Source organism: Coregonus clupeaformis, chromosome 27, assembly GCF_020615455.1.
Source record: "Coregonus clupeaformis isolate EN_2021a chromosome 27, ASM2061545v1, whole genome shotgun sequence".
Lineage (NCBI taxonomy): Eukaryota > Metazoa > Chordata > Actinopteri > Salmoniformes > Salmonidae > Coregonus > Coregonus clupeaformis.
The window spans coordinates 24213071-24235842 of NC_059218.1; the positions used below are offsets into that span (position 1 = coordinate 24213071).

General features: G+C 42.3%; 2 protein-coding genes across 3 annotated transcripts; one reads left to right on the forward strand and one right to left on the reverse strand.

The window, feature by feature from the left end:
- The first annotated feature begins 1517 nt into the window (after positions 1–1517).
- On the forward strand, positions 1518–10710 carry LOC121541663 (WW domain-binding protein 1-like). The gene is made up of 4 exons (XM_041850859.2): positions 1518–1806; positions 5567–5669; positions 5898–6065; positions 7727–10710. The coding sequence occupies exons 1-4, from the start codon at positions 1744–1746 to the stop codon at positions 8218–8220; spliced, it is 828 nt and encodes a 275-aa protein (XP_041706793.1). The 5' UTR covers positions 1518–1743; the 3' UTR covers positions 8221–10710.
- A 2893-nt stretch (positions 10711–13603) lies between these two features.
- Positions 13604–22772, reverse strand: LOC121541662 (VIP36-like protein). 2 transcript variants are annotated; one of them, XM_041850857.1, is made up of 9 exons: positions 22548–22772; positions 22175–22293; positions 21741–21858; positions 21568–21650; positions 21141–21173; positions 20662–20823; positions 17662–17776; positions 17190–17312; positions 13604–16672 (listed from the first exon to the last, which is right to left on the reverse strand). In XM_041850857.1, the coding sequence occupies exons 1-9, from the start codon at positions 22744–22746 to the stop codon at positions 16530–16532; spliced, it is 1095 nt and encodes a 364-aa protein (XP_041706791.1). In that variant the 5' UTR covers positions 22747–22772; the 3' UTR covers positions 13604–16529. The 2 variants fall into 2 exon arrangements, with proteins under 2 accessions (XP_041706791.1, XP_041706792.1); XM_041850858.1 differs by lacking the exon at positions 21141–21173.

Below are 22772 nucleotides of genomic sequence, written 5' to 3' on the forward strand. Positions count from 1 at the left end.
CACTGGTCACTTTAATAATGTTTACATACCGCTTTACTCATTTCATATGTATATACTGTATTCTACTGTATTTTAGTCAATGCCACTCCGACATTGCTCGTCCTAATATTGATATATTTCTTAATTCCATTATTTTACTTTTAGATTTATGTGTATTGTTGTGAATTGTTAGATACTACTGCACTGTTGGAGCTAGGAACACAAGCATTTCGTTACACCCGCAATAACATCTGCTAAATATGTGTATGTGACCAATAAAATTTGATTTGATTTCCCAGTTCCCAGTTGTTATGAACGCGGCATTACACAGAACAACGTCCTGTGTAATTGCTGGCTATTCTTTTGGGTGCTGACGATACGTAATTTGATGTGACGTCGGAGCTTCAGTCCGCCCATACTAGTTGCCGCGCAACTCCATCGTATTGTGGAGTTGAGTTTAATCAAATTTTCCCAGTCGGAGCTCGTTGTTTTACGAGTTCCCAGTTGTTTTGAACGCACTAAAGTTGGAAGTCTGAGATTTCCCAGAGACTACAAATGCTCATTGTGCAAATGTATATGTTTTCAATAAACATTGGATACAAAATATAGTTCACATGTTGACAACAATCTAAGCCAACCCCGTTTGTTTTTCCCCATAGTTGCACACGCGTCGGTTTTGTTGCTAAACAACTCCTTTCCACATGCCCACTACTAATCCTTTCGACACACCCACTTGCCCATACTCCAGTCGCCATATTGAGTGGCTGCTACCCCCTTCTCGGATTTGTTCCAACTAGGCACCACACCTGATAAACTGAGTTAATTGATCCGTTCAGTGATTGACTAAATTCAACACACCTGGTCTTCCAAGTTGGCTAAATCAAAAATATGAAGTCCCTGCGGCACTCCAGGACCAGGGTTGCTTACAGGTAACTATAATTGTGGGAATTTTTTTTTCTTCCATAGGATTTGCTATTATTTTGCTTGTCTGAAAATCATGAACTTTACTACCAGTTCATAAGATTTGTATTTATTTTACTTTTCACGTTGAAAACTGATATTCCAGTAAAGTACACACACTAAAGGGTAAACAAATATGTTTTGAGCAAAATAGTTTTTTTTATTTTTTTTTACAATTGCAAACTTCAAGGAGTTGGGCAGGGGTGTCGAACTCATTTTACGAGGGCAGAGTGTCTGCAGGTTTTTGGTTTTTCCTTTCAATGAAGGCCTAGAAAACCAGGTGAGGGGAGTTCCTTACTAATTAGTGACCTTAATTCATCAATCAAGTACAAGGGGGGGAGAAAGAAACTGCACACTTGGCCCGCCATGGAATGAGTTGGACACATGGAGTAGGGCATTCAAGGAGTTGGTTTGATGGGCAGTCGTGATGTCATTGGCCTCCCCCTTGCTTGAGGCACAATAGAGGAGAACAATAGGAAAGCCAGCCCCCCCCATCCCATGTCATGACTTACCTGGACCATCTATTGAAATGTTCCTTTTGTTAAGTAAATCAGGTGAAAAGGCGACTGGAGTGCCTCTTTATCAGTTGCATAAAAATACTTATCCAGTTATAGTATGACAACACCGCCCTCCAGTGGCTGGTGCAAAATCTCTTTCTGGTTGAGATTTGAGAATCACTGAACGCTTTCCGACAGGGACTAAACATGTCACGTACGTAATGGTTTGAATTAGCTGTTCATTTCACAAATTCTGGATCAACTGCTATATGATTCTCGTCGTGTTCTCGGCCAACAACCCAGAAAGATGCCACAGAGAACACTGGGATCCATTGTAGGTCTGCTTTGCACCGGGACCTGTTTGGTACAGGTAAGTTGCAGTTTGCGTTCATAGCGCGGTAGGCGCTTTTAACCAAGCCCGTGGATCGCAGCTGGATCCTAGGCCTTCTATTGTGCGTCTTTGTTTCACCACAAAGGGAACTTGGGAATGGCTCGCCAGCAACTCCAACTTTGAGTGACGTCAGTTTTGGCAAATCGTGTGTTTGTTGATATATTTATAGCTACAATGTTTATAGCTTGAAATACTTATACGCTATTATCCGAAATCTTACCAAGACTTCCAAGACTGAGTTGATAAACCAGCCGCTAGCTACCTAACGTTTAGTTACTTTGTCTTCAATAGCTTTCGGAAGGAAGTTCCTAGGATGATCATAGAGCTAGAATCAGATGATGGTAAAGAGGAAGGTACACACTTTGTTTTTACTGAGAGTCGGAGTTTTCCCTTAACAGAGGCAAAAAGGAGACCATATGCTGTTTTCTTGCGCTCTGGTGGTGTAGGGGACCGTCGTAAAAGTGCAATACCGGTGATTGCGTGAAAGTAAAAAATAAATACATTGTTGCATTCCCATTCAGGAGAGTTAGACCTATATAAAGATTACACACACTGCATAGAGGCCCACATATTTTTTTTTTTTGGGGGGTTACCTCTAGTTACTACGAGTGTTATATTTAACCCATTTACAAAGAAGCTTTCTATCCAGGTAAAATTGAGACGTAAAACCACAATGTGAAGTCACTAACCCCCCCTCATCCATAATGACATTTTTAGAGTAATGTATTTTTTTTTAAGTCACCAGAAGTGACCTTGTCACAGTTGTTCTATAAAAACCCACCGCTGCTGAAAAAAATCCTAAGGGAATCAATGAAGTTCATAGGCCTATTCATGCTTTATGACCTTGTCATTTTTAGATAAAACACACAAAGTACTGTCAAATTTCAAAATGTAATTGTGGGGGAAAAGTTGGTTTAAGATCTCTAGATCATCTAGGATGCACTATGCAGAAATCTAATAGTTTGCCAAATTTCAGTTTAACAAAACAAGCAAGTATAGTGTAGAACATTTTGCAACGCCAGGGTTGTGGGTTCGATTCCCACGGGGGGCCAGTATGAAAAATAAAAAAATAATGTATGCACTCACTAACTGTAAGTCGCTCTGGATAAGAGTGTCTGCTAAATGACTAATGTAAAAAATAATTGTACCATCTAATCCGCTGTGAAATATATTTTCCATAACCAAAAATATTGTATTTACAGCGGTTTGAAGTTGGTGTACAAAAGTGAAAGACTCAAACGAAACAAAATGGGAAGCATAGAAATAGCACACATAGAACAGATATACTGCTTCATAGACTTGTTTCAATGAGAATGACAGATCTATAACTCACATTTCTATTAGATTTTTCAGTTGTCCAAAAAGTTACATATTGCAGCTTTAATTGATTAAATCCTGTAAACACTAAGACAGTCCCTTAGCCGCGAATTCACAATCCCCCATTTAAACCAACATAAAGTCACTTTTTGAAAACGGGACAGATTTGAAAAAAGGTTTTACCCTTGCTCTTGACCGTCATCTGAATCTACTTATATCACTCATCTTCCTAGGACCTTCAGTGGGCGAGGTATTGACGAGCACACTTCGAATATCCAAACTGAAAACACATTTACTGCGGTGGTCCGCTAAGCTAGCTAATGTTTGCAAGCATAATATATTTTGTAGACATACACCGATCTATTTTATCTGTTGTCTGCAGCTAATGGCCAATTACTATTTTGAAGTATACAACAAGTCACTTCGATAGCTGGCTGTTAGTTACCACCAGTAAACATAGCATGCTAAATTACCGGTTAGCTGGCAGGCTAGTTGGTGTTCTAGCTAAGTAACTGCGTTTTTCCTGTTATGTATTTGTTGGTAGTGATGCATATAGCTTGCTGTAATTGTTAGCTAGCTACTGGCCACAAACCTGTTGTTTTAGCCTACCACAGTACCTGGTTAAAATCCTACTCTGCTAAACTTATTTAAAACTGCATTTGGCAGCTTCTATGACATGTTTGTATAATCGGGAGATGTCACTTACCTGTCAATGCAACACCTACAGTGCATTCGTAAAGTATTCAGACCCCTTCACTTTTTCCACATTTTCTTACGTTACAGCCTTATTCTAAAATTGATAAAATTGTTTTTCCCCCCTCAATCTACACACAATACCCCATAATGACAAAGCAAAAACAGGTTTAGAAATGTTTGCTAATTTATCAAAATATCACATTTACATAAGTATTCAGAACCTTTACTCAGTACTTTGTTGAAGCACATTTGGCAGCGATTACAGCCTCGAGTCTTCTTGGCCGAGCTATCTTCAGCTCTCTCCAGAAATGTTAGATCGGGTTCAAGTCCGGGCTCTGGCTGGGCCACTCAAGGACATTCAGAGACTTGTCCCGAAACCACTCCTGCGTTGTCTTGGCTGTGTGCTTAGGATCGTTGTCCTGTTGGAAGGTGAACCTTCGTCCCAGTCTGAGGTCCTGAGCGCTCTGGAGCAGGTTTTCATCAAGGATCTCTCAGTACTTTGCTCCGTTCATCTTTCCCTCAATCCTGACTAGTCTCCCAGTCCCTGCCGCTGAAAAACATCCCCACAGCATGACGCTGCCACCACCATGTCTCACCGTAGGGATGGTGCCAGGTTTCCTCCGGATGTGACGCTTGGCATTCAGGCCAAATAGTTCAATCTTGGTTTCATCAGACCAGAGAATATTTTGTTTCTCATGGTCTGAGAGTCTTTAGGTGCCTTTTGGCAAACTCCAAGCGGGCTGTCATGTGCCTTTTACTGAGGAGTGGCTTCCGTCTGGCCACTCTACCATAAAGGCCTGATTGGTGGAGTGCTGCAGAGATTGTTCTTGTGGAAGGTTCTCCCATCTCCACAGATGAGCTCTGTCAGAGTGATCATCGGGTTCTTGGTCACCTCCCTGACCAAGGCCCTTCTCCCCCGATTGCTCAGTTTGGCCAGGCGGCCAGCTCTAGGAAGAGTCTTAGTGGTTCCATACTTCTTCCATTTAAGAATGATGGAGGGACAGTGTTCTTGGGGACCTTCAATGCTGCAGACATTTTTTTGGTACCCTTCCCCAGATCTGTGCCTCGACACAATCCTGTCTCGGCGCGCTGTGGACAATTCCTTCAACCTCATGGCTTGGTTTTTGCTCTGACATGCACTGTCAACTGTGGGACCTTGTATAGACGTGTGTGCCTTTCCAAATCATGTTCAATCAATTGAATTTACCACAGGTGGACTCCAATGAAGTTGTAGAAACACCTCAAGGATGATCAATGGAAACAGGATGCACCTGAGCTCAATTTTGAGTCTCATAGCAAAGGGTCTGAATACTTAAGTAAATAAGGTATTTCTGTGTTTTATTTTTTATAAATTTACAAACAGTTCTAAACCTGTTTTCACTTTGTCATTATGGGGTATTGTGTGTAGATTGATGAGGATTTTTATTTATTTAATCCATTTTAGAATAAGGCTGTAATGTAACAAAATGCGGAAAAAGGGAATGGGTCTGTGTACTTTCTGAATGCACTGTATTTTGTAATTTGATTTTCAAAGTATTGAATGCTATTTGAATGTTCATCCACAATGAAAGTGGGTCTGTGCCTTTGCAGGCTTGCTTGTGTTAGTGTTTTGTGCAGTAAATGCCAATGTAACTTTGTCAAACAGCTGTGCATGTATGCATAATCCAGAGATTTTATCCCAGTTGTGTGTGTGATGTCACTGAATAGCATGCCTGTTTGTGTTTAGGGTAAGGAGTTCTGTTTTGGAGTGAACAATGAGCAATACCGGTGTGAGATGGGGTACTGCTGCGGGGAGACAGAGTGCTGCACCTACTACTACGAGCTGTGGTGTATGTTCTGAGTGTCCTCTATTCTCTCCTTGCCTTTCTGACACCACTCTGTCCTTCTTCCCAACATCTATTTACATGACTTATTCTTCATTATGGGAATCTCAGAATTTGTCACTTTCATTGAGTCACTCCAATTTGACAGTTAATCACGTTGAAACAAATAGCGATGAAACAAATTAGCATTGGCCAAAATGAGTTGACTGAGAATGTAACTGTGATTTTGTGCAGGGTTCTGGCTGGTGTGGACCCTCATTATAATGCTGAGTTGCTGCTGTGCCTACCGACACCGTCGGGTCAAGATGCGGCTGCAGCAGGAGCAGCGCCAGCGTGAAATCAGCCTTATGGCCTACCAGGGAGCTTCTAGCTCCTTCATCTCCCCTCCACCCCTCAACCTGAGTGAGTCTCTCAGCCCCCACTGGACACTTATTGCACAACTCTTACATCTGCACTCGCTACATCCCTGAAATGACTTCACCACTTGTCCCTCTGAGTTAACTGTTTAGAGTAATTAGGCCTGGTGGCTTGGAGATGGTTCTTTGCAGATTCAGAACCACACCTGACCATGAGTTATTTAGTTAAACACGAGCTAACCCTATCTAGACTGTTAACCCTTTACCTTGGCTTTACCTTGGCTCAGCTGGTAGAGCACGGCGCTTGTAACGCCAAGGTAGTGGGTTCGATCCCCGGGACCACCCATACACAAAAAAAAATGTATGCACGCATGACTAAGTCGCTTTGGATAAAAGCGTCTGCTAAATGGCATATTAATTAATATGATTATTAATTATTAATTAATAATTAATTAATTAATAGTGGGAATTGGCCTAAATGGTTGGGGCTAAATTTAAATGTTTCTTACAGAAGAAATATGAACAGCATATGCATGGTAGCAATTGAAATAAATGAATGAATAAAGTTTTTGGTGGTAATCGGCTTTGAAATCAGCATATTTAGGGTTATGGTTTGCATATTATGACCAAACAAAGTACTAGGGTAGTGAATTTATTTTGGCTGTCAGCTAGCAAGGAAAGTTAGCCTACAAAGCTGGAAGCTACCGTTATCTTCTTCCATTTGTAAAGGGTTGTAGCCTGTATGGACATTGTTTTGCGAACAGTAATTAACAGTTTCTACATTATTCAAGTGTGTTAACTTCTGTGCAGCATGAGTGGGGAGCTAACATGATGCAGCACGTACTCCCAGTGCAGGCTAACAGTGAAGTGGAGCAGGCAGGATGCGCACTATAATAAGGGGTTGGCTGATAGACAGGCTTGATCCGGGAGACACATTTGACAGAAGTACCGAAAATAAAACAAATTCTAGTACCGAAACGTTTTTCACGTTCCAGTATCGAAAAAGTACAGAAGTTTTGGTATACCGTGCAACACTACAAGCTAAGTTATAAAATACGATCTTAGTGTCAGGCTTTGACTGGGCAATTCAGAGAAACGGATCGTAATTTTGATACGCATAGAAAGGAGTCATGTGCATTCAGGTGCGTGTTCCGCTTCAAATTTTCTTCACAATAGACAAACAGGCTCATTCTGTTCAGAACAACCCAGGGTATGACGCCATGTCATCTTGTAACTGTACATCAAACATAGTGATCAGAAACGTTGACACGGTATATGAGATGAGTTTTATGATATGGAAATGTGAAGTGCACATTTGGACTCACAGCTGTTTGGCTTGCTTGTATGACATCAACAGTATTTATTATAATAATCAACGTCTCATCTTTAAAAATACATAGTCCTCTTAATTTACAGCTTTTCCCTCGGACAATACATTTAGCAAAAGTTGCCCAATTTGCGGGAGGGATGGGGGCGGCAACTTGTGTGCTGTGCTCAAGTTTCAGGATGGCTGTCAGTCAAAACCCATACAGGGCAGTGAAGCGCAGAGCCTGAGCTCTGACGTCATTATAGCATGTTACTGTACAGACACTGCATTCCAATTCAGGCGCTATCGGTGCCCAAATCTGCTATTTTCAAACCGTATACAGGTACGAGTGTAAAGGGTTAAGATGGTTGACTCCTGTGTGTTTGTTTATTTACGCCCAGGGTTCTGGACAGACTGCAAGCTTCCTGACTATGAAGAGGTGGTGGGTCATCCCCCGACTCCCCCTCCGCCTTACTCCGAGATCCCCCCAGAGACCACCCCTGCCACCCTGCTGCCCCCCATCCAATCAGAAGCGGTCGTGGTGCTGGAGCCCCCAACAGAGGACGCGCCAAGAGAGGAGCAGGCCGCCAATTCGTCAGCAGACCAGGAAGCCGCGTCTGTGCCCAGCCAATCAGAGAGACCGGTGGAGGTGGACCGTGAAGGCCCATTGGAGGAGCTGCTGACCCGGCGCAGGCACGTGACGGGCGACTCAGGGATTGAGGTGTGTGTGTGCCAACTAGATGAGGGCTCTGGGCCGGAGGAGGACGAGGAGCAGGTGTGTCTGGGGGCTACGGGGGACTGCTGCTCTGCCTCTGATCACACCCTCAGACACAAAGAGAGAACCCCTGAGCCCCAACCTCAGCCCCAGACCAGCACCGGAGATCGCCTGGTCTGAGCTCCACCACCTACCATCCCAGAGGCTGCTGTTGCTGCTGGATCTGCGCTTTAAAGAGGGAGACCCAAGAGAGCTCTTGTCATTGTCATCATAACAATAACCCAGATACCACCAGCAAATGAAATGCCCCACAACTCACCAAATGAACCAGGTTGTCCTGTTTGACATGCTTCTCAGTTATGATCCATAAAATGATGATGATGATGATGATGATGACAAAGAAAAGCTCTTATTTGAGAAAGAATTTTCGTGTGGCTAATGGTTTCATTCTTTAATACCCATGGAAGGTCCCTCTGCTTTGTTTAATTCTTAACATGGGGATGAGGAAAATGCCAAGTATTCATGGATGGGGAGGGGCTAACACTTCTAGAGAGACCACCAAGTGGTAAGAAGAGGTGTTGACGCTGGCACAGAATTGACTACATCTACCCACCCACCCCCCACCTATGTCCCTCATTTTCCCACCCCACTGTCTGGCCTGGACATTTTCTTCTGGTCCTTCTAACATTTCACCTACGTGCGGACAGGACAGCATACCACAACGGTCACCAACCCACAGGCCTCTAGGCCCCAGCACATAAGAGCCAAAACAGAAGATAATGCTACAAGACAGAACTGACCTGAAGGGACTGAACAAGGGGTACAAACTGAGAAATTGAACTGTTTTTGTAAGGGTGTGTGTATTGTGTAATCTAGGGCACAGCTGCAAAGTGATGTCACCCCGGAGTCATTTTAGCCTGCGTCTGGTTTCCTCGCGGAGTGACAGCAGGGCTATTTGCATCCAGAGAAGAGGCTTGGAAGGGGAAGTGAAGATGTGCCTGTCTCTTATAGGCTCTCCCTCTCTGGACTGTGTCCCAATAACACCAGACTCCTCCCCCTAAAGCCCCCGCTTCCCATCCCACATGACTCCACCAGTACTCCGGTCAACACTTGGCCAGACTGAAATGTATTGAATGGACTGGAACAGATTTTTTGATGTGCGTGCTATCTGGCCTGACTGTGGCCAAGTGAACTGAAGACTAAGCTGTGACATTATCCCATCGCTGTGCCTGCAACTTGGTGTCTATAAAAAGCCTTGCAGGGTCGACCGTGTGCGTCCCAGACCGCCGGTGATGTTACGTGGAATACTGAAGGTTCAGCTCTATAGTACTTTGCTCCTCTATCATTTTCTTGTCATTGTATTACTTTTTTCTAAAAACCAGCTTTGGCTGAGGCCACTATAACCCACATTAATGGCAACACAGCGCTTACCAAGGTGCTGCTGTGGGTGTATTGTGTGTGTATAGGAGGGGTGTAGTCTTATTTGGCGTATCCACAAAGTGCCCTGGCCCCTGGTGTAGTGCACTCAACTCACCAGGCTTTAGACCACTTTTATAAACAATGCACTGGGATCTTGCATAGAGGGCATGAGTAATTAGTGTGTGTGTGTAGGTAGATGTATGTTCTGATTCGTCGTGTCAGTAACGGTGTGTTTTCAGCGCCTGTTTCATATAGGGAAACACTCCCAGGCCATTGGCCCCTAGCTGACAGTGACGAATCGGCTGCTGTTTCGACCCAGAAGCAGCTGGAGCCTGATGGTGACGCACCTTCACCACATGAGTCCCCTGGTCGTGTGGGGCTCGGACGGAGTGAACCAAGGTTTTAAGTATAACCTCCCTGTATCTAGTTTCATCATGTTGTTATGACTGCACCGGGCCTGCAGTGTGCTGTTGCGTACTCCCTTGGCTTGCAGTGGTGTGAACCCTGTAGGAGCAATGCTAGCGATTTATGGTGTTATTTTCCATTGTGGGGATGGCTTTGCTGTGTGTGTAGGGTTAGCGTAGCTGCACACTGATAAACAGCATGTTCCTCGGTGTTGTGCGTTGCTTGCCTAAGCATGTGTGTCGAAGCGTAGTTGTAGAATCGGGTGTGGAGTGCATGTGATCTTACTGTGCAGTTCCACCTAGAAGAAGAAGCACAACAAAAGTCCAGCTGCTTTGGGGGGGCGTGTGTTTTAAATGGCAGTGATATATGATAGTTGTATTGATTTGTTTTCATGCAGCACATACTGGTCAATTAGGTTATGGACTGATGCACTGTTTATTATTCACTTCTAATGAAAAAGGAAATGGACTCAGATTTATTCTGACTATCAATCAAGAAATATTTGATCACCCCGTTGCAGGAGAACTTTCCTGCAATTCAGAAAATGTAAAACATTTAGTGTATTTGAGATTCGCACATCTGACCTACCTTTGTTGCAGGTGCATGGTAAAAGAAGAAGCCCGCACACTGCTCTTGCTTGTATCACTGCTCATTATTAAGCTTTACGCATCGGCCTCAAGGCTTTTGTGAGTATTTTTTATTTGCACCCTTATGTAGACATTGCTCCACCCACATCCATTCAACGCATCTAATGGGGTTGGAGTCGAGGGAAATATAACTATGCATTTCATAGGTATTCTAATAGTGTGTACATAAAACGTATTAAACACGTCTGTAAAACCACAATGAGGACATCGACCTATCAACTAAGTTTTCATAAATCATTGGGTACAGTGCAAGAAAAAACGTCAGAGTAGGCTGACGTTTTTTCTTAATACGTTTTATGTACACACTTTATTGAAATGCACATTGTTATATTTGGTAACACGTTTATTTTCCCTCGACTCCAACCCCATTCGATGCATTGAACGGATGTGGGTGGAGCAATGTCTACATAAGGGTGCAAATTAAAAATACTCACAGAAGCTCTGACGAAGGCCTTGAGGCCGATGCGTAAAGCTTAATAAAGAGCAGTGATACTAGCAAGATTAGTGTGCAGGCTTCTTTCCTCTCATGTATTTGAGATTTAAGAAGGCTTCTGCAGTTTGTAATTTTCACTTTGAAATTTCAGACTTGATTTTCCCTTATGAAAAATGTATCAACCCCTATATACATTTCCATTAATTATAGTTTCACATTTCCTGTTACTGCATGATTATTTTCCTGCTGTAGCAAACTGGCTCAAATTTAAGATCCTACATCTAAGTTGTCTGTCTTCAACCGTGTGAAGCCTTGATACTGTAAAAGTAACGTTTTGAAAGTCGTAGAGCATAGTAATGCTCGCATTCTCACATTAGGACAATAACATGTTTTTGATAAGACACCATAAGCTGCCTTCGTAGGTTGCTAGGGAACAGACATGACATGAGGGTCGAGTTGCAGAAGGCCTATGAACAGACTCAGTTTAAATGATCCTTCTGAGGCATAGGGAAATGCCTTACTATGGTGGTCAATTGTAGTTGGGGACAGGTAGACTAGATGTGTTTTAGGCTTCTGTATTTGATAAGTAGGCGGTTATATTTCAGACTTATGCTTTTGAAGACAGCAAAAATGTTTCAGCATGTTTTTTGTTTTTTTCTAGTAGTCCAGAGGAGTCCTTTTATACAAACTGAGTCAAGTGTCTGTCTGACATGTATTGGTCAGCTCAAATTGTTATTCTAGGATGTGGTTATGAGTTGCAGTAAACTTAAGAGTGAAACCACAAGACAAGAGATCATTACTCCTACATGGCAGAAAACTGGCCTGTAGAATAGGCAACATTTATTTTGTCAATGTATATGAAATATAAAAATGTTCCCTTGTTATCTGTGGTCTTGTTGATCTTTTTTATTTTTACTCCTTTTCTTTTGTTTTTTTGTTGTTCAAGGATATGATCGAGATTAGTTTGACATTCGAAAGCGTGTTGAATTAGTAACTGAAAAAATCAATGTAAAGGAATGCTGGTTTTGTTTTGTTTTCTTGTGATTTCATATGAGATATGTTTGTTTTTTGAATGGTTGAGGAAAATCTCCCAATGACAAATGTAGAGGCTAAAGTGCATTCATTTTGATGCAGTACAGTATAGACAAATGAAGATAATGGAAATTGAAAAGGTGTTTCTTGTTTTTGAAATTAGGATAATGGGACTCATAGTTTTTCAGTCCCGTTGCTCACTCTGCTTACTGGGCAAGATTATTGCCAAACAAACTCTCCTTTGGCTTTCACATGTTTACCTAGATAAAGGGCTATCAGTCAGTCATGGACAAACATCCATCCATTCATCTGCTCTGTACTTTTCTTCTTTGCCTACAGTTGCAGACACGGCGATATCTGAACGTAGATGTTTGGATAGCTTTTCTGTAGTGAATAATAGGCGACTTGTACATTTTCAATTGATAGGCTTTATCTTTTTCCGTTTTGGTTTCAATGTCCAGAAGCTCTTATCCATCTCTCAAGCCCCCCACCCAGTCCCCATGGCCTCTCAGGTATACCAGCAAAGAGAGCACAAGCTAGGTTCAGTGGCAGGTTGGGTATGTGGTCCCTGGTGAGGTAACTAGCCCTGGGGGGGGGGTTAGTCATGGCTCATTGCATCCCTCTGGATCATGAGGCCCCCCCCCTCTCCAGGGGGCCCGACCATACCGAACATGGTAACAGAAAGTGCGTGGCAACCCTCAACGACGTTTGTCTTTCTGAGGCAGGGTTTTTGCCCCTGCATGTACTGCAGGCAGTGCACAATTGTTATAATTTTTAGATTTGTTTGCCAGTACCAAACAAGTACTGTACTCAACCCTATACTCTCACACTTACATATGCATACCGTCTTATTGTCATGAATAGAAAACATGCTGTTTTTTATGGACATCTGTATTTACATTTACATTTTAGTCATTTAGCAGACGCTCTTATCCAAAGCGACTTAGTTAGTATTTGACATTGATCTGAAATCTACCATTGGCGCACCAGTGCCATCAGTTGTCAGCTCAAGTTTCATTTACGTTGCTCACTTGGCCAAAGCCCTGTCATTGTAGAATACCTGTATTCCTCCTTTCACCCGAAGTGTTCCTCTTCATTTCAACTACACACGCCTCTGTAATATACTGTACTGTACCTGACTAGGCTATGCAAAAACATAAACCCACTGATGTATGCTGCAATAACTCTCTTCTGTCTGTGGTTGCTAGTACAAGCAATATTACTCTCAGTACGTCACACTGTACCTCAGTTGGTATGTGTAATGTCTTTGTTTAAAAAAACAAAATAATATAAAAAATGAATATTTTTATTGCTACTGTGTTTTGTGTGTATGCTTTAAAAGTAAATGTGTATATCTACATGTTACCTCTTGGTGGGGAGTGAAGATGAAAAGCCATTCTAGTACATGTTTCACTTTTGTTTCTGTTAATCTTTAGTGACATGGTGGATAAAAGTACAGTCTGCTCTCATTCTAATCTGCTAAGAATATTACTCCTGGTTACTTATTATTATTATTATTATTGGGGAGAAAATACATCTGTTTGGTTGTGCAAGCTAAATTAGTGTTTTAGAATGCTTTTTGTGCGATTAATGCTATTTAATCTTTCCTCAGACTAATATTATTCTGTTTGCCCTGTGGGTACTTTTGCCACTGGTCCACCCCTTGTGTGTTGCGCTGTCATGGCGCATTGGGTGTCTTTGTAAACAGCAACATGTCTGTCATAGTTTTTGAGGAATTTTCAATGACTAAATAGTAATGGTGAATCGTTGCCTTTTCTCCTCGATTTCCCCAACCTTTGATATAGAAGATAGCGACTGCGATCTGTATCAAGTATGGAAACCAATTTAAACCCAATGCTAGATAGCGGAGTGGAGACACCTCAGCTAGTCCAGAAGTTTTCTTTAGATGGTCTCTCACTTAGGGGTGGGTTGCACTTGAATTATATATCACCAAGGCAACAATGTACTCGCGCCATAATCCAATGATCAAGGATGCTCTGTTACCCACTTGTAACCCAGATGTTTCTTGCATTTCTCCCTCAACCATAGTTTGATAATGTCAATCGGATGTTGTGGTTGATTCGTGTGGAAAGACTTTGCCAAAAAAATGAAAATACCCACGCTTGAAAAGGAAGTGGTTGACCACAAGCGCATACCCCTTTCGCTATCACCTAGATCAAGCCAAAAACATAGGGGGAAAGCACTGGAATGTGTTGTACATTTGAATGCTTTAGTTTAGTGGGGGGTCTACTGTGTACTCTCGGGTCATTTGCATTTTCTTTTTTATAATAAAACGAACATTTGCACTCTTGAAGTTATACTGTCATTTTGGCTCTGACTAGGCTTGAGAAACAACGCAGCATTCAACTATAGTGTTAACGTTTGATAGACTAGCTGACAGCATAACGTACTCCACACAGTGAGCGGTTCCACGCGCAGATATCTGAACCAGTTGAGATATTAATCATGAGGAGCATCAGACTTAACCATGTATGGTTTCATGATATACAATCGCATGACTTGAGTAGAATATTTCCACTGCAGCATTATTAGACAACCTTCAGTGAGGGTAATACAACAGTACCTGCTATCATTCCTACTTTAAGACACCTATTTGGTTGAAACTAGGCCAAAGATATGATGGGACTCTATCCAGAAAATACACTTATCTACGGTACATCTCTGAATGGTCAATAACCATTTTTATTATCCTGAGCCAAAGTGTAAGGAGTGAGGAAACTATGACATCACTAAGGATTGTTCTTTAATGACGACAACACAAGCATACCATCAACATAATAAACAAGCTCCCGTATTTTACAGTTAGTCTGTGGCTCATCTTTCCACTGACAGTGGCTTAACAGGAGTAAAAGGCAGTCATACAGTGAAGACGGTGTGGAAAAGGCAGCATGAGCAATTGAGTGCAATTCACTGTCTTCAAACTGCTGATGAGGAGACAAGACATGGTTCAGATGCAGTGTGAGGCTCAGTGGATTGTCTTGTTTTTCTCCGAACGTGAAATTAAAATGGATTGTGTCTGCAGTATTCCATTTCCAAACTATCCCTTTCAGAGGGATTCTATAATTTATTGAAATTCCTTTGAAATGTTACTGGTTGAAATTCTGAGGTCAGGTCTGGGAGAAACGGCAACATACACATTGTTTTGGAATCCATACCACTGGCTAGGGCTCTCTGGTATTATGACACAAAACCAAAACAGTTTGGGTGGGTGCAGAAAAGCAAAAGGAGCACACCCTAACTTGATGAAAGGGTACATTTAGTGTTTGGGATGATTTCTAGTGAACAAAAAGTCTGAGGCTTGAAAATACATTTAGACCACAGGAAGAGACCATGAGATGCAGCAAAGCCTCACTTGTGCTCTGTTCCGCAGTATCAATCAACCCTATTCTTATCTGTGCGATGTCCCAACCTCAGACACATCCCTTTCATATATAAATCTAGATAGCATGTGGAAGAATGTGAACCATGTCATTTAGCTTACAAATGTAAGTATATCACACAAATATTAGACAAAGTAGATTAAGTTAAGACTGGATAGTGTAAGATCAATTCAATGTAACAGGCAACTCATTGAAAAAAAACAAAAGGAGAGGGATTGGTCACCTTTTCATTTCTTATGGTCATATACAGAATAAACATTTAAAAACGACCTAATCAATCTTGACATAAATAGTGGTAAAAAATTACTAATCTAGCACCTTCATGCATTCTACTGTAGATGCAGTTTGACAACACAAAGCATCAATTCTCTGCAACCATATCTTTCAAACTAATAAAATTGAGTATGAGAATTCATTGAAAGTCAATCAATTAAAATGCACAAAGACTTACATTGATTGCAAGCACCATAGAAGCAAATATGACATACCTATCCCAATGCTAGGATGCTGTTTCTAGAGCAAAGCAGAAAAGCGACGGATCAATTGCCAGATAGGCCATTGATAACATCTTTGGTGTGACAGTTCAAGCACTGAAGCGTACTGCTGATGGGAGCTGGTCATGTGGTTTGTAGAGTTAGAACAAATCGGTTACTTTGTCCCTTTGACATTCAAAAGACTAAAACAACTGAGTATAAATCTGTGAGTATAAATCCATCTCCCAAGCCCCTTAAAAAGACAACCAAACTTAACCAGCAATGGCACCGTCTACTGACAACACTGAGGTCATTTCACACCAAGTACATAATAATATGTTCTCTATATTTGTGTGTAGAGTAAGGCCTGGTTGGTGGGGGTGGGGACAGGGAGTAAACATTTCTGTGTGTCTACTCATGGCATGGGTCAGTGTGGTTTTCTACTGTAGTTGTTGAAATGCATCCATCCGCTGCTCAGTCTTTCCCAGGATTCACTAGTGTTGTCCCAAGGGTACCTCTGTCTGTCAAGCACATTGGTCTACATTGGGTGATCAGTTACAGTGTCTCCATCTTGTCATTTCAGTGTCTCAGTGCAGTTTTGTCCTCAGACTACAGTAGTAGTGGTTATGATGGAGGCCTCCCTCCCTCCCGCTCTCTTTCTTTTAACCCTCTCTCCGTCTCAGTAGAAGCGTTTGCGTCTGTTCTCGTTCCAGTGGCTGTAGACGATGAGGCCGACTACGATGAGCAGGAAACAGCCCAGCATGGAGAAGAGGATGGTGAAGAACATAGCAATACTACTCCACCCTTCTTCATTCTCACCCACTGACACAGAGAGAGAGAGAGATTTTAGTATGGATAGAAAAAGTGAAAAATAGAGGAAGTGTCAAAGAGCCCTAATAAGTAGGCCTTAGACAAGTACGCCTTGTCCGAGCCAGAACGGCCCATAGGGGAAGTAGCCCATCTCCTGTTTCTGTAGCGTGAGGCAGCTTGATGTACAAGTACACCCCCTGGACAGGAAGCTAGTTTATCACATGGCCTTACCCCCAATCCATCTCCTTAACGCTGAGTGACAAGCAGAAAGGCATCAGGTCCCATTTTTTGTGTCTCTGGTATGACCTGAGATCGAACCCCCAACCTTCTCCCAGTCTTGGGGCAGACACTCTACTGAGTTGGTTAAGGAGCACTCTACATGCCACTGAGTTGGTTAAAGAGCCCTAATAGTATAACATAATTTGATAGTATTTGTAGTTGAGCTTTTTATCAAGAATAACTATGTTATCCGAGTAACATTAATGAATGTGTATGTTCTTCTGTTTGTGTGAGAGGTAGCAAGCCTTACTCTTTAGTAGGTCCATGTTATCTACACTGGGTAGAGTGATCTCCTCTTCCTCCTCCTTTTCCTCTGTCTCACTGCGTAACACAGTCAGCTGGTACAGTTTCAGGGAGATCACATCGTGATTGTCTGTGAGGAACAGAACGTTTCAGTCATTCAAAGCAAACTGCAGCAAAAACAACTTCACTGGACCAAAATACAATACCTTAGTTCCCTATTAGACCCCGTGCCCTCTGAATTTGACTTGTGTCACATGAATTTCATTCTGGGCAGTGTAGTCACAATGAGTACATCAAAATAAATGATAGTGATAATAATCTGGGATGGCCACATCTCACTGGAAATTAGATACATCAATGAAACACCAAGTAGATTAAGTAAATGGAAAACTAGGTGCTAATTCATGGCAATTAAACAGTTGATGTAAATGCCATTTCATTAATGCTACTATGTAAAACACAGTAGAGGGGAGTACTACCAGAGAGATCTCCAGTGACGGCCGAGGCTCCAAAGTAGTAGCCCTGGGGCAGCCGCACCCCCGGTATGTCCAGGCAGTCCCTCCATTCATGCTGCCCATCAATGTCAATCATAATCTATTAGAGACAGAGACAGAGATTGGGAGTATGGTTGACAGGGTCAGCCAGGTCACCCGTGATACAAGTCAGTATTCGACGTCCATCCATGTCTGAGGATGCCGGGAGATGACATGGAAACCAGCCACCAGGGGCAACAGCGAGCACTGTTACCTTCAAGTACAGTGTAGGTTTTGGTTTTGCTAGGGCGCTGTGGACGGGATGTCATACAAGCAAGCCAGTAAGCATCTGCCTCTGGTGCCAAAGGTTGCATGTTCGAATCCAGCAAATAAGTCTGGCTGCACAACCGATTGGCAAACGTATTGCAAATTGAGAAATCATGTGACTAAACTGAATAAAAAGAAGAAGAACCAACACTATGAAACAAGGATAAATGACAAAGAATGATAGTAAAAAGCTTTGGAGTACCTTAAATGAAATTTTGGGAAAAAAGGCAAACTCAACTCCATCATTCATTGAATCAGATGGCTCATTCATCACAAAACCAACTGATATTGCCAACTACTTTAATACTTTTTTCATTGGCAAGATTAGCAAACTTAGGCATGACATGCCAGCAACAATTGCAAATCTGACCAAATTATGAAAGACAAGCCTTGTAATTTTGAATTCCGTAAAGTGAGTGTGGAAGAGGTGAACAAATTATTGTTGTCTATTAACAATGACAAGCCACGGGGTCTGACAACTTGGATGGAAAATTGCTGAGGATAATAGTGGACGATATTGCCACTCCTATTTGCCATATTTTCAATTTAAGCCTACTAGAATGTGTGTGCCCCCAGGCTTGGAGGGAAGCAAAAGTCATTCCGCTACCTAAGAATAGTACAGCCCCCTTTACTGGCTCAAACAGCCGACCAATTAGCCTGTTACCAACCCTTAGTAAACTATTGGAAAAAATTGTGTTTGACCAGATACAATGCTATTTTACTGTAAACAAATTGACAACAAACTTTCAGCATGCTTATAGAGAAGGACATTGAACAAGCACAGCACTTACACAAATGACTGATAATTGGCTGAGAGAAATTGATGATAAAAAGATTGGGGGCTGTTTTGTTAGACTTCAGTGCGGCATTTGACATTATCGATCATAGTCTGCTGCTGGAAAAACGTATGCGTTATGGCTTTACACCCCCTGCTATAATGTGGATAAAGAGTTACTTGTCTAACAGAACACAGAGTGTGTTCTTTAATGGAAGCCTCTCAAACATAATCCAGGTAGAATCAGGAATTCCCCAGGGCAGCTGTCTAGGCCCCTTGCTTTTTTCCATCTTTACTAACGACATGCCACTGGCTTTGAGTAAAGCCAGTGTGTCTATGTATGCGAATGACTCAACACTATACACGTCAGCTACTACAGCAACTGAAATAACTGCAACACTTAACAAAGAGTTGCAGTTAGTTTCAGAATGGGTGGCAAGGAATAAGTTAGTCATGAACATTTCCAAAACTAAAAGCATTGTATTTGGGTAAAATCATTCACTAAACCCTAACCCTCAACTACATCTCATAATGAATAATGTGGAAATTGAGCAAGTTGAGGTGACTAAACTGCTTGGAGTAACCCTGGATTGTAGACTGTCATGGTCAAAGCATATTGATACAACAGTAGCTAAGATGGGGAGAAGTATGTCCATAATTAAGCGCTGCTCTGCCTTCTTAACAACACTATCAACAAGGCAGGTCCTACAGGCCCTAGTTTTGTCGCACCTAGACTACTGTTCAGTGGTGTGGTCAGGTGCCACAGAGGGACTTGGGAAAATTGCAGTTGGCTCAGAACAGGGCAGCACGCCTGGCCCTTGGATGTACACAGAGAGCTAATATTAATAATATGCATGTCGATCTCTCCTGGCACAAAGTGGAGGAGAGATTGACTTCATCACTACTTGTGTTTATGAGAGGTGTTGACAAGTTGGGTGCACCGAGCTGTCTGTTTGAGCTACTGACGCACAGCTCGGTCACCCATGCATACCCCACAAGACATGCCACCAGAGGTCTCTTCACAGTCTCCAAGTCCAGAACAGACTATGGGAGGCGAACAGTACTAAATAGAGATGCAAGTAGTAAAATTAGATTTAAAAAACAGATAAAAAAAAACACCTTATGGAACAGCGGGGACTGTGAAGCAACACAAACATAGGCATAGACACATGCATACACACACGATAACATACGCACTATAAACACACGTACACATGGATTTTTGTACTGTAGATATGTGGTAGTGGTGGAGTAGGGGCCTGAGGGCACACAGTGTTTTGTGAAATCTGTGAATGTATTGTAATGTTTTTAAAATTGTATGAACTGACTTAATTTTGCTGGACTCCAGGAATGGGGATCCATAATAAAATGGGGATCCATAATAAATACAAATACAAATAGAATGTTGTTTTTGAGATTTTTGTTTTAAGCCTATCCCAAACCTTAACCCTTACTTTAACCATTCGGCGTTAATGCCTAACCTTAAGATTTCGGAGTTAATGCCCAAACTTAACCCTAACCTCAAAAAGTCTGAGTTAATGCCTAAACATAACATTAAACACTTCGAAATTTGACGTTTGAGAAACATGGACGAACATCTAATTCTGACGTGAGACTGTGAGAGCTAGTTGAACAGGGTATGCCCAGGGACTACCTAGCACAGTCAAAGCATCATTTCTCTGACATTTTCTTGCAAAGTTGAGTTAACGGGTGTGAATGAAACAATTCACTTCAACACAACGGTTTTCTCAGACTCTAGTATGTTTTTATAGGAGTGACCCAATATGCATCTTGGATGAAATTAGTTATTACATAATTATTATTTAGTTAGTTATTACACAATATCTTGGATATTGATAACATCATAGAGCCGTTAAAATGTGTGTGTATGTGCGTGCTCTCACCGTGAGCCTGCGGCGGACATATCTGATGAAGAGGAAGGTGTCGTGTTTGAGGTTGCGCACCATGGCGTTGCAGCCGCCCAGCTCAGTGGGACGCCCGTCTCGTTCGTGGTCGTAACTAATGCTTCCGTTCCCCACTATGGCCAACACAAAGGGGAAGATCCTCTGGTGGAAGGTGTGAAAAAAGAAAGGAGGCACCGAAAATAGTGAGAGACCGAACCAGAACAACAGGTAAAAGATGCAGCATCCACAACAATACAATACTGCTGGTAATATTTGCCTGAGTGACCTCATTCTCTACCCTACTCATTAAAATGCAAATTATATTCAAGGTGTAACCAATTGTTAATAGGTAGGAAACAACAACAACAACATTTAACATGGGGCAGCATGTTCATTAGGGGTTGATGGGAGTAGCTTAGGAGAGGGGTATGGGAGGCATTTGATATGGGGGTGGTATGGGTGGTCCAAACATGGGGTACCTGTGTGCGTGTGGTGTACCTCGTCTTCTGCGCCTGTCTCCATAGGGATGCACAAAACAGAGGATCACAACACAAGACCCATTACACAGGTCTGTGAGCCCTGCCCAAACAAGCACTCCAACAAAACCTCATAAATATTCCACTGTATTGGCTTGCTTGTATGACTCAGGTCTGTATTGAGGTGGGAGGTGTTGGTTGTCAGTTAGCTAAAGCCACCTCTCAGAGCACAGGAAGATCAGGACATGTTGACCTAGACTTGACAGGATATGACACATAAATAAACCCAGCTGCCAGACAGTAAAAAAAAGGAAGGAAGTAGTTGAGAAAGTCCTATAATATGTGACATAACATGTAACAGTATTGTAGCTACTCCTTCCCTCCACAGAAACACATAGAAGAGGCTGACGGGTATATGCACATACTGTACCTCAAGGTGTTTTTCCTCATTGGGGTACGTGTCCACAAATACACCCAGCCCTGTGAAGAGGTCCTGATTCCCAAACACAGGACCTACACAATGACAGAAATGCATTTATACAGTTGCATTGCATTGTACCTGCGCTCTGATATTTCTGTTGGAACTACATTGTGGGACCGTACCTTTCTGCATGCGCTCCTTGGTGTACCAAATTCCCAGTCCATCCCCATTCAGATTCTTCTTGCCTTGGCCATGAATCTTAAAGTGCACTTGTAACTCCCAGTCCCTTAGGTGACAGGGCTGGACACGCAAACATACATACATAGATATGACCATTTTGGCAAAGCCATGCAAAATGTGAACTGTATAGAGAGCAGTGGAGGCTGGTGGGAGGAGCTACAGGAGGACAGGCTCATTGTATAGGCAGGAATGGAATCAATGGAACGGTATCAAACACATCAAACATATGGAAACCACATTAGACTCCGTTCCATTTATTCCATTCCAGCCATTACAATGAGCCCTTCCTCCTTTAGCTCCTCCCACTAGCCTCCTCTGATAGAGAGAATCAGTATCAGTGATGTAGACATAACAGTGTGCAGTGTTCTGTACTCACAATGCGGCTCCACACTGCCCCCTGCTTGCTCTGCATGTCTGTTGTGAGGCGCACCTGCTCTGTGGTTACCATGGCATCGCCCATCAATTCCCAATGGGATGAGCTGGAGGACCCCACACCTGAGTACACATTATTTGACAATCTTGTTTGTAACACACATAAAACAGAAGAGACTGAGGGACAGTTGTCATATTTTAAGTTGTACATAGCAGAGAGAGAGAGAGAGAGACCCTTGATGTAGTGGGAGAAAAAAACAATCTTACGACCAGCAACACTCAATAGTCAGTATAACATTGTTGCAATGTCGAATATACAGCATTCTTGTCGGTGTTCTCACATTCTACTATAATAAAGGGTGATACAACGGAGCTACCTTGATAGGGTTTTGACAATGAATGCTCCCTTTTCAGAAACTCCTCCATTTCATGATGACCATCTTCGGCAAAAGATCGACCTGTTGTAATAAGAAGAAACACAAACGTCCAATATGTTCTTAAAGCCATGGTCCGGCGAAGAGAAATATCGGAGAGAATATTCAATATCTTGCAGTTCTTGTTTGTGGCGGCTGCCATTTTAGATTGAGACTCCTCCCATTCAA

What these genes read in the sequence shown, in the direction of transcription:
- LOC121541662 (XM_041850857.1), bottom strand. Translation starts at nt 22,746, where the DNA reads ATGGCAGCCGCCACAAACAAGAACTGCAAGATATTGAATATTCTCTCC. An exon ending in ATGAGGAAAAACACCTTGAG is followed by an intron (nt 21,174 to 21,567) that starts GTACAGTATGTG and finishes CTATGGAGACAG; the next exon opens with GCGCAGAAGACGAGGTACAC. An exon ending in GGTACACCACACGCACACAG is followed by an intron (nt 20,824 to 21,140) that starts GTACCCCATGTT and finishes ACCTTCCACCAG; the next exon opens with AGGATCTTCCCCTTTGTGTT.
- LOC121541663 (XM_041850859.2), top strand. Translation starts at nt 1,744, where the DNA reads ATGCCACAGAGAACACTGGGATCCATTGTAGGTCTGCTTTGCACCGGG. An exon ending in CCGGGACCTGTTTGGTACAG is followed by an intron (nt 1,807 to 5,566) that starts GTAAGTTGCAGT and finishes GTTTGTGTTTAG; the next exon opens with GGTAAGGAGTTCTGTTTTGG. An exon ending in CCCTCCACCCCTCAACCTGA is followed by an intron (nt 6,066 to 7,726) that starts GTGAGTCTCTCA and finishes ATTTACGCCCAG; the next exon opens with GGTTCTGGACAGACTGCAAG.